At 46.2% G+C, this 12,399-nt stretch overlaps 1 protein-coding gene across 1 annotated transcript in view; it reads right to left on the reverse strand.

Moving 5' to 3' along the window:
• WNT3A (Wnt family member 3A) overlaps nt 1-12,399 on the reverse strand; it is a 174,556-nt gene that overhangs the window by 21,476 nt on the left and 140,681 nt on the right. Inside the window, 1 exon segment of the mRNA XM_077490602.1 lies at nt 10,430-10,671. Within this exon segment, the coding sequence (XP_077346728.1) occupies nt 10,430-10,671 (242 nt within the window).

The following is a 12,399-nucleotide window of genomic DNA, read 5'->3' on the forward strand; positions in this document are numbered from 1 at the left end:
CTTTGTCTCGCCACTGTCACGCCGCATTAAACCCACAATAGGCCCAAATATTTTATATGAAATTCGCCCTCGCCGCTGATTAGCCAGGACCTACTAAGTCATAGCAACGTAGAACTATGCATTGGAGGGCCCTCGGAGACGGGCAAAAGGGAAATCCCTATTGAAATGGTTTAATAAAACAATCTAAAGAGCGTGTGAATGGTGCAGGGCATTTTCACTTTTCTCTGGGGCTTAATCTCATGGTCTGCCAGATATTGTGCTCGGAGCATACCCCAGCGGGGTGCGGGCTAAGGTCTCCCGTCATCTCCTTTTACAGAGCCTTTCGCGGCGAGTTAATGATATACTGGTGTGATTGCCTCCCGCGGAAAAAGGAGAAACACGCATTTTATCAAAAGGAGAGACCCCCTAACACATCCTAAACGGCAACAATTCCTCTTCCTCAGGTCGGGGGGTCGTGACCTGGATTCGGGGGGCACCTCCCAGAATTTTTGGCGCAACCCCCCCCCCCCCCCGACCCGTCCCCGAGTTCACCGTGAACCTTTAAAAAAAATTTTTTTTTAAAAAAGTCTCGCCAACGGGGGGGAATTCAAGTCGATGAAAGCTCGAGGAGAGGTTCACCAACTGTGCGCGATCGGGAAAACGCGTGTAAAATTGGCGCGACGCACAGAAACGCACTGGCCTTTTGTTCATCGAATGGCGTCTCCACGCATCTGCAAGAACGCACTTTTTTTTTTTTTTTTGCATGCGCCAAACCTGCACGGGGCTGCAGCACTTTGGAAAAGTTTCAGAGACTTCTCCGCACTCCATTGAAATGAATGGGCTGCTCAATGCGCAGGAGCGTGCCACGCCCCCAAAGTTGCGCCTCTGTGGCGTGAACTGAGCCATATTGTGTTAACGATACTTTAAAAAAAGATGCAGCTTTCGTCATTTTCGGGAACTTCTTCTCTGTAGTTCCCATGGATAGGGCAGTTCTTTAGAAATAAGTAGGCTGCGAGGCGCGTGACGCACGGGAGCACGCCGCGCTCAGTTGCGCCTCTATGGCGTGAACTGAGCCTTAATATATTAAAAATACTTAAACAAAAAAACAAAAAAAGATGCAGCTTTCATCATTTTAGGAACTTCTTCTCTGCATATCTCATGCATAGGTCAGCGCTTTAGAAATAAATGGGCAGCGAGACGCGCGACGCGCAGGAGCGTGCCGCGCTCAGTTGCGTTTCTATGGTGTGACCCAAAGACTAAAATATATATATTTTTTTAAAGATGCAGCTTTCATCATTTCAGGAACTTCTTCTCTGCATTTCTCATGGATAAGACAGCCCTTTAGAAATAAATGGGCAGCGAAACGCGTGACGCGCAGGAGCGTGCCACACTCAGTTGCGCCTCTGTGGCGTGAACTGAGCCTTAATATATTAACAATACTTAAACAAAACAAAAAAAAAGATGCAGCTTTCATCATTTTCGGGAACTTCTTCTTTGTAGTTCCCATGGATAGGTCAGCGCTTTAGAAATAAATAGGCAGCGAGACGCGCAACGCGCAGGAGCGTGCCGCGCTCAGTTGCGTTTCTATGGTGTGACCCGAAGACTTAAAATATTAACAATATTTTTTTTTTTAAAAGATGCAGCTTTCATAATTTCAGGAACATCTTCTCTGCATTTTTCATGGCTAGGGCAGTCCTTTTGAAATAAATGGGGTGCCACACGCGGGAGCGCGCCGCGCCCAGTTGCGCCTCTATGGTGTGTTCTGAGCCATAACATATTAACAAAACTATAAAAAAAAAAAGATGTATCTTTCATCATTTCAGGAACTTCTTCTCCGCATTTCTCATGGATAAGACAGCCCTTTAGAAATAAATGGGCAGCGAAACGCGTGACGCGCAGGAGCGCGCTACACTCAGTTGCGCTTCTATGGTGTGACCTGAACCTTAATATATTAATATTTTTCTTAAATGATGCAGCTTTTATCATTCCAGGAACTACTTCTCCGCATTTCTCATGGATAAGACAGCCCTTTAGTAATAAATGGGCAGCGAAACGCGTGACACACAGGAGCGTGCCACACTCAGCTACGATTCTATGGTGTGACCTGAACCTTAATATATTAACAATATTTTTTTTAAAAGATGCAGCTTTTATCATTTCAGGGACTTCTCTGCATTTCTCAAGGATAGGGCAGTCCTTTTTGAAATAAATGGGCTGCCGGACGCGTGACCCGCGGGAGTGCGCCCACGCCCATTTGCGCCTCTATGGCATGAACTGAGCCTTAATATATTAACAATACAAAAAAAAACAGATGCATCTTTCATCGTTTCAGGAACTTCTTCTCTGCATTTCTCATGGATAAGACAGCCCTTTAGAAATAAATGGGCAGGGAAACGCGTGACGCGCAGGAGCGCGCCACGCTCAGTTGTGCTTCTTATGGTGTGACCTGAGCCTTGATATATTAACAATATTTTTTTTAAAAAGATGCAGCTTTCATCATTTCAGGAACTTCTCCGGATTTCTCCTGCATAGGGCAGTTCTTTAGAAATAAATGGGCTGCCAGACGCGTGACCCGCGGTAGTGCGCCACGCCCCGGTTGCACCTCTATGGTGTGAACTGAGCCTTAATATATTATCAATACTTAAAAAAAAAAAAAAAAAAAAGATGCAGATTTCATTATTTCAGGAACTTCTCCGGATTTTTCATGCTTAGGGCACGAAATAAATGGGCATGCGAGACGCGCGATGCACTGGCGCGCTCCATGCCCATGGTGGTAACTGAGCCTTAATCTATTAACAATACTTAAAAAAAAAAAAAATGCTGCTTTTATAATTTCAGGAACTTCTTCCCCTGCGTTTCTCATGCGTAGTGCAGCCCTTTCGAAATAAATGGAGCGCGGAACGCGTGGGAGTGTGCCACGCCCCGGTTGTGCCTCTATGGTGTGAACTGAGCCTTAATAAGTTAATGATACTTTAAAAAAAAAAAAAACAGAACAGGCCTCGCAAATGGATGACCAAAGAAGTTGAGGTCACGTGCTCAGCGTCATATCCAGAGGTTGTCTTTGGGAAATAGACGTATGAGTGCTGCCAGCATTGCTGCAGAGGTTGAAGGGGTGGGGGGTCAGCCTGTCAGTGCTCAGACCATACGCCGCACACTGCATCAAATTGGTCTGCATGGCTGTCATCTCAGAAGGAAGCCTCTTCTAAAGATGATGCACAAGAAAGCCTGCAAGCAGTTTGCTGAAGACAAGCAGACTAAGGACATGGATTACTGGAACCATGTCCTGTGGTCTGATGAGACCAAGATAAACTTATTTGGTGTCAGATGGTGACAAGCGTGTGTGGGGGCAACCAGGTGAGGAGGACAAAGACAAGTGTGTCTTGTATACAGTCAAGCATGGTGGTGAGAGTGTCATGGTCTGGGGCTGCATGAGTGCTGCCGGCACTGGGGGGCTACAGATCATTGAGGGGACCATGAATGCCAACATGTACTGTGACATACTGAAGCAGAGCATGATCCCCTCCCTTCAGAGACTGGACCGCAGGGCAGTATTCCAACATGATAACCACCCCAAACACACCTCCAAGACCACCACTGCCTTGCTAAAGAAGCTGAGGGTAAAGGTGATGGACTGGCCAAGCATGTCTCCAGACCTAAACCCTATTGATCATCTGTGGGGGATCCTCAAACGGAAGGTGGAGGAGCACAAGGTCTCCAACATCCACCAGCTCAGTGATGTCATCATGGAGGAGTAGAAGAGGACTCCAGTGCCAACCTGTGAAGCTCTGGTGACCTCCATGCCCAAGAGGGTGAAGGCAGTGCTGGAAAATAATGGTGACCACACAAAATATTGACAGTTTGGGCCCAATTTGGACATTTTCACTTAGGGGTGTACTGACTTTTGTTGCCAGCGGTTTAGACATTAATGGCTGTGTGTTGAGTTATTTTGAGGGGACAGCAAATTTACACTGTTATACAAGCTGTACACTCACTACTTTACATTGTAGACAAGTGTCATTTCTTCAGTGTTGTCACATGAAAAGAGAGAAGAAAATAGTTACAAAACATGTGAGGGGCGTACTCACTTCTGTGAGATGCTGTGTGTACAGAATTGGGGGGCGGGGAGGAGGACACGTTGTCTGTCGCTTCCTCTTTCTGTCTTCATATCTTCTGCTCCTTTCTCAGGGTTCCGTTTTTTTTATGGCGGACAAGTTCAGGCATCGGCTCCTCGCCATTAAATTATAGGAGAAGGAGTTTCCGGCTCATGCCTGGAATGTTCCGGGAAGGGATGAGACGGTTCCTGTGCGATATTCAGGCGTATAAAGACGCACGCCGGTCACATATACATTGTATACTGACCTACCTGCCTGCCTTCAACGGGACCTGTACTCAGAGAAATATATTGGTTGCCACTGCTGACCTCTCTGTAAAAAAATAAGGAGATCCGACAACACTTGCTACATGCTTACTCAGCGACTATGCGACTCAGAAAGTATTAAAGCCAAATATGACCGGGGAATGAACAATTCTATAAGAAGGCTTTCAATTTGGCCCGTCCATTGGACAGATTGAATAGAAGCTAAAATGCCACCACGCATTGTTGCACCAGATTCCAAGTGCGTCTGTTTTGGTAAATCTACCCCTTTAGCTATCTCCTGTATGAACAATGTTTATAAACAATGTTCCCGTGTATCTATTTATCTCTTGTATGAACAATTTTTTTTCATAAACAATGCTACTTTGTATCGTTCTATCTCCATCTGAAAAATATCTATAACCATTGTTACTTTATGTCTTTCTATCACCAGTCTGAACAATGTTTATTAACAATGATACTTTGTATTTTTCTATCTCCTGTATGAACAATGTTTATAATCAATGTTACTTTGTGTCTGTTTGTTTCTCTATCACTAAACCATATTTAAAAACGACGCGTCAGACAGTTTTCGTTAACAGCAGCAATTTCTACAATAGTTTATTTACATGGCAACTCCCGGCTGTCATTTTGACAGCTGGCAAATTATAGCAAGTGTGAGAAGAGAAGTACAGGACATACTACAACTACAGGCATGCTGTGTAGTTTTTTTTTAGTGTGTAGCATGTGCAAGGTCCACTACTTACTATCTTACCAGCAATTACTCTTTTCAATTTCACATTTATCATTTTCCCTTGCTTGTAGTATTGTCATATTTTCATAGACATGTTTCATGTAGTGATTTATAACCACTAGAGGGGGACACTTGTCTTTATGTCAGATACCCCATGGGGCTCCCTGCTGTCCAGCTACTTCATAACAAGCCAGGTGGAGGGTGGCGAGGTTTCCGCTCAGTGACACATTCACCTTCAGTGAAAGTCTACCCTCCATCACCCACCAAAGGGCTGGCAGTGGGCGGAGTCAGGCGCTCCTCTTTGTTATATTTTGTATATTTATTTGATTGTATTATTATTATTATTATTATATTATTATTATTATACATAGAAAGAAATATAGAAAGAAAAAAAGCTACAGTTTGTCATGCAGAGCTGCACGATGTTCACATGTAAACAAGCGGCCTGACCTCTGACACAGCCGCCTCAACCCAATCAGACCGGTTCTTCCTGTTATGTCTTCAATCAAAAAAATCATTAAATGAATTGTGCTGCTTGTATAATTACCCCAAATCTGTCTTCTTATTACCTTTCCATAATCCTCCGAGAGAGAGAGAGAGAGAGAGAGAGAGGGGGGGGGGGGGCAACCAACACCAAGCAACACAGGCTCTACTGATATGTTTCATGCATTGGGGGTGTAGGAAAAGGGGTTCACACAACCCAATGCATGCTATCAGGGGTGGTGCAAGGATTTTTGACACCCTAAGCGAAAAGCTAAACCTAATTTTACTGCCCCCTGTTGGCTCTGCCCCGACTCCAGCCCCTTTGCCTTGCCCATGTGACCTACCTGACCCCTACACTTGCCTACCTACACTGACCTACCTTACCCCTACACTGGCCTACCTACACTGACCTACCTTACCCCTACACTGACCCACCTTACCCCTACACTGGCCTACCTACACTGACCTACCTTACCCCTACACTGGCCTACCTACACTGACCTACCTTACCCCTACACTGACCTACCTGACCTCTACACTCACCTACCTTACCTCTACACTCACCTACCTGACACCTACACTCACCTACCTACACTCACCTACCTACACTCACCTACCTTACCCCTACACTTACCTACCTACACTCACCTACCTGACCCCTACACTAACTTAACTGACCATAACAATGACCTACCTGACACCTACACTAACCTACCTGACACCTACACTGGCCCCTACACTAACCTACCAACACTGACCTACCTGACCCTCTACACTGACCTACCTGACCCCTACACTGACCTACCTGACCCCTACACTAACTTAACTGACCATTACACTGACCTACATACACTGACCTACCTGACACCTATACTGACCTACCTGACCCCTTCCTGACCCCTACACTAGCCTACCTGACACCTACACTGACCCCTACACTAACCTACCAACACTGACCTACCTGACCCCCTACACTGACCTACCTGACCCCTACACTGACCTACCTACACTGACCTACCTGACCCCTACACTAACTTAACTGACCATTACACTGACCTACATACACTGACCTACCTGAACCCTGCACTGACCTACCTGACACCTATAATGACCTACCTGACCCTTTCCTGACCCCTACACTAGCCTACCTGACACCTACACTGACCCCTACACTAACCTACGTGAATCCTACACTGACCTACCTGACACCTACACTGGCCTACCCGACCCTTATGCTAACCTACCTGACCATTACACTGACTTATCTGATTGCTAATACAGTGTCAGTGTTCTTCACTCACTTTTTAATAATTTTTTTATTCTGCATTCTTTCAGATTGCCCGGGCCCCCCTGCTGGCCCGGGCCTGGTACAATAGGGCCAGTTGTACTGGCTTAAAAGCGGCCCTGCTCATACGTCATATAATGAATAAAGCACATACACTGTACTTGTACAAAAAATTATTAGTTAAACCCACAAGTGCTTTATTTTTACCATTACTATTCCTTTATATTGGCTTTTGAAGATTTAAAAATGCAATAAAATGTAGTAATTGGATGAAAGGTTTAGTGATGGGAAAAACTTTTTGAAAGATAAAAAGTGCATTTTATATACAAATATAGAGATCAGACCAAAATGAGGGACAAATGAGGAGGAATGAGGGACAGAGGGACATTGCTCCAAATCAGGGACAGTCCCTCGAAATCAGGGACAGTTGGGAGGTATGTATACATCATATGCTTATTAGAGCTCATATCTCATATAATGAATACAGCAAATAACCCCATAACCATTTTAAAGCTCACATTTCTAGAGCCCATTCCTCATACCCCGAATAGAGCTCATACCTCATACCCCGAATAGAGCTCATACCTCATACCCCGAATAGAGCTCATTCCTCATACCCCGAATAGAGCTCATTCCTCATACCCCGAATAGAGCTCATTCCTCATACCCCGAATAGAGCTCATTCCTCATACCCCGAATAGAGCTCATTCCTCATACCCCGAATAGAGCTCATACCTCATACCCTGAATAGAGCTCATACCTCATACCCCGAATAGAGCTCATTCCTCATACCCCGAATAGAGCCCATTCCTCATACCCTGAATAGAGCTCATACCTCATACCCCGAATAGAGCTCATTCCTCATACCCCGAATAGAGCTCATTCCTCATACCCCGAATAGAGCTCATACCTCATACCCCGAATAGAGCTCATTCCTCATACCCCGAATAGAGCCCATTCCTCATACCCTGAATAGAGCTCATACCTCATACCCCGAATAGAGCTCATTCCTCATACCCCGAATAGAGCCCATTCCTCATACCCTGAATAGAGCTCATACCTCATACCCCGAATAGAGCTCATTCCTCATACCCCGAATAGAGCCCATTCCTCATACCCTGAATAGAGCTCATTCCTCATACCCCGAATAGAGCCCATTCCTCATACCCTGAATAGAGCTCATTCCTCATACCCCGAATAGAGCTCATTCCTCATACCCCGAATAGAGCTCATACCTCATACCCCGAATAGAGCTCATTCCTCATACCCCGAATAGAGCTCATACCTCATACCCCGAATAGAGCTCATTCCTCATACCCCGAATAGAGCTCATACCCCGAATAGAGCTCATACCTCATACCCCGAATAGAGCTCATTCCTCATACCCCGAATAGAGCTCATACCTCATACCCCGAATAGAGCTCATACCTCATACCCCGAATAGAGCTCATACCTCATACCCCGAATAGAGCTCATTCCCCATACCCCGAATAGAGCTCATACCTCATAGACTGAGCAGAGCTCATTCCTCATACCCCGAATAGAGCTCATTCCTCATACCCCGAATAGAGCTCATACCTCATAGACTGAGCAGAGCTCATTCCTCATAGCTTGAATTGAGCTCATATATCTAGACCTCATCATTGCCCGAATACAGCTTATACACCATATCCTAATCCCTCCTCTAGAGCCCATACCTCACTATGGAAATACACTTCATATCCTGAAAAGTGTACAAACCTCATACCCCGAACAGAGCTCATACCTCATACCCCGAATAGAGCTCATACCTCATACCCCTAATAGAGCTCATACCTCATACCCCGAATAGAGCTCATACCTCATACCCCCAATAGAGCTCATACCTCATACCCCGAATAGAGCTCATACCTCATACCCCGAATAGAGCTCATACCTCATACCCCGAATATAACTCATACCTCATACCCCGAATAGAGCTCCCACCTTATACCCCAAATAGAGCTCATACCTCATACCCCGAATAGAGCTCATACCTCATACCCCCAATAGAGCTCATACCTCATACCCCGAATAGAGCTCATACCTCATACCCCGAATAGAGCTCATACCTCATACCCTGAATAGAGCTCATACCTCATACCCCGAATATAACTCATACCTCATACCCTGAATAGAGCTCCCACCTTATACCCCAAATAGAGCTCATACCTCATAGCCCGAATAGAGCTCATACCTCATACCCTGAATAGAGCTCATACCTCATACCCCGAATAGAGCTCATACCTCATACCCCGAATAGAGCTCCCACCTTATACCCCGAATAGAGCTCATATCTTATACCCCGAATAGAGCTCATACATCATACCCCGTATAGAGCTCATACCTTATACCCTGAATAGAGCTCATCCCTTATACCCCGAATAGAGCTCATACCCCTAATAGAGCTCATACCTCATACCCCAAATAGAGCTCATACCTCATAACCAAATAGAGCTCATACCTCGAATAGAGATAGAGCTCATCCCTTATACCCCGAATAGAGCTCATACCTCATACCCCAAATAGAGCTCATACCTCATAACCGAATAGAGCTCATACCTCATACAGAGCTCATACCTCATACCCCGAATAGAGCTCATACCACATACCCCGAATAGAACTCACCCCTCATACCCTGAATAGAGCTGATACACAGAATAGAGCTCATACCACATACCCCGAATAGAACTCATCCCTCATACCCCGAATAGAGCTGATACACAGAATAGAGATCATACCTCATACCCCGAATAGAGCTCATACCTCATACCCCGAATAGAGCTCATACCCCGAATAGAGCTGATACACAGAATAGAGCTCATACCTCTAGACCTCATATGCCAGAATAGACTTCATACTCTAAACAGAGCTCATACCTTACACCAGGAGTCTATAAACAAAGGGCCAGTTTACTGTCTTTCAGGCTTTAGTGGGACATGACCATGGCCAGTGGGAGTAAAAAATGCCCCAAGGTTAGTGGGAGTAAGCAAGGCCCTGTTCTTGTTGCCAGTGGGAGGAATAGTGCCCCATCATTGGTGTCAGTGGGAGGAATAGTGCCCCTTCATTGGTGTCAGTGGGAGGAATAGTGCCCCATCATTGGTGTCAGTGGGAGGACTAGTGCCTCATCATTGGTGTCAGTGGGAAGAATCATGGCCCATCATTGGTATCAGTGGGAAGAATAGTGCCCCACCATTGGTGTCAGTGGGCAGAATAGTGCCCCATCATTGTGTCAGTTGAAGGAATAGTGCCCCATCATTGGTATCAGTGGGAGGAATAGTGCCCCATCATTGGTATCAGTGGGAGGAATAGTGCCCCATCATTGGTATCAGTGGGAGGAATAGTGCCCCATCATTGGTATCAGTGGGAGGAATAGTGCCCCATCATTGGTATCAGTGGGAGGAATAATGCCCCAAGAGCTGGAAAAAGGCCACATTCAGTCCTCGGGCCGCACTTTGGAGATCATTGCCTTACACTATGAATGGAGTTTATTCCTCAAGAATTGTAAAACAATTTCTCAACTCTTCACTAAAATGAGTCCCAAATGGACACCGACCTTTATCTAAGACGGGTCCAAAGATGGCCAGGTTGTCGTTCACCGTCGTACAATTCCACCTCCTGCCACGGAATTGGTGCTGGCATTCTTGTATGCCAATCTTCACCCCCTCCGCCACGCTGGGCATTATCTCCATGTAATTCCGACAAAATCGCATCTGCTTCGCTACCAGCCCCGGGATGGTGCCACACGGGATCGGCTGCGTCCCCAGAGAAGAGTATTGCTGGCCAACGGCTAACGACCTGGAAGAGAGGATTGGATAATTAGTCACCTATAGCGTCAGCGGCGATCCAATCAGGAACACCGATTCACTAGTCTCTATCTTTCCAACATTCTGGTTGGTTAACAGAAAATTACATGGCTCAGAAAATTCACCAATCCTAATCTATGAATTGTTTGATTCTTAGCAAGTAAGAAAATATACATGGCTCAACTGCAGGGTGTTACCGTCCCCCAACCGCTAGTGTGAACAAGACCTAGTGCTTATGTATAAAGGATGATAGCGCTACAAATCACAGCTAATTCCAGTAAGCATTTATTATCCACAACGAGGGGTCAAAAGGTATACTCAATGCGTTTTGGGGGCCCTGTTGAAGGGGGATTTCTGATCCCCGAAGTGTGTTGGATATACCTTCTGACTTGTGGATAATAAGCTTATATGTGTTAACAGTCCGCACGTATTGGGCATCCCATTTACCTGAATGCTCTTCCCTGCTACTTTTTCTGGAGCGAAGCGTGACGTGTTCTCCTGGGTCTGCTGTGCCCATAATAAAGGGGTTCCCACCATCCCTGCACTGAGTTCTCAGGTATGTACACCTGCTGTGCCCACTATGAGGGGTTCCCACCATCCCTGTGCTGAGTTCCCGGGTCTGTACACCTGCTGTGCCCACTATGAGGGGTTCCCACCATGCCTATGCTGAGTTTGTGGGTCTGTACACCTGCTGTGCCCATTATGAGGAGTTCCCACCATCCCTGTGCTGAGTTCCCGGGCCTATACACCTGCTGTGCCCATTATGAGGGGTTCTCCCCATCCCTGTGCTGAGATCCCGGGTCTGTACCCCCTGCTGTGCCCATTATGAGGGGTTCCCACCATCCCTGTGCTGAGTTCCCAGGTCTGTACACCTGCTGTGCCCATTATGAGGGGTTCCCACCATCCCTGTGTTGAGATCCCGGGTCTGTACACCCGCTGTGCCCATTATGAGGGGTTCCCATCATTCCTTTTGGAGCTTTACTTTATTTTTCATTATGAAGATTGTAAGAGAGGGATCTGGAACACATCAAGGTGGTCACAGACAGAAATATGAGGGCAAGAATAGACCAAGGTGGTCAAGGACACACATAGGAGGGCAGCCAAAACAGGTGTGCAGGAGCAGAGCCGGGAATTCCAGGAGATCTCAGTGTTGGGGAATGGCAGACATGACTGATGAGTCACATTTATGAATAAATCTCTGCGATTCTGCAGAGTGGAGTTTCAGTCATGAAGAGAACAAATTGATTTGATGGTACAGGCCGCAGCTTGCTGTATAATTGAAGACATTTCCATGCTTCTCCTGACTGCTCTGACCCGACCTGACTTGCTGCTTCCAGCTGTTCGTAGCCGGGTCCTCCCATCCCCCGCTCTCAGCTCCTTCTTATGGCAGGAGAGCCAGCATGGACTCCATCCTGGCCAATGACATTCAGGTGTAGGACGCATTCATTGTAACACCCCCATATATAATCCATAATACAATATACAGTATATATATATTATCATCATTCATTATTCTATATTTAAAAAAAAAAAAACATTATGAGCAAACCCCTCATAATGGACACAGCGGGTGTACAGACCTGGGAACTCAGCACAGGGATGGTGGGAACCCCTCATAATGGACACAGCAGGTGTACAGACCCGGGAACTCAGCACAGGGATGGTGGGAACCCCTCATAATGGACACAGCAGGTGTACAGACCTGGGAACTCAGCACAGG

This window comes from Lithobates pipiens, unplaced genomic scaffold (assembly GCF_037356315.1).
Source record: "Lithobates pipiens isolate NorthernLeopardFrog02 unplaced genomic scaffold, aLitPip1_a1.2 Scaffold_19, whole genome shotgun sequence".
In the NCBI taxonomy this organism is placed as follows: domain Eukaryota; kingdom Metazoa; phylum Chordata; class Amphibia; order Anura; family Ranidae; genus Lithobates; species Lithobates pipiens.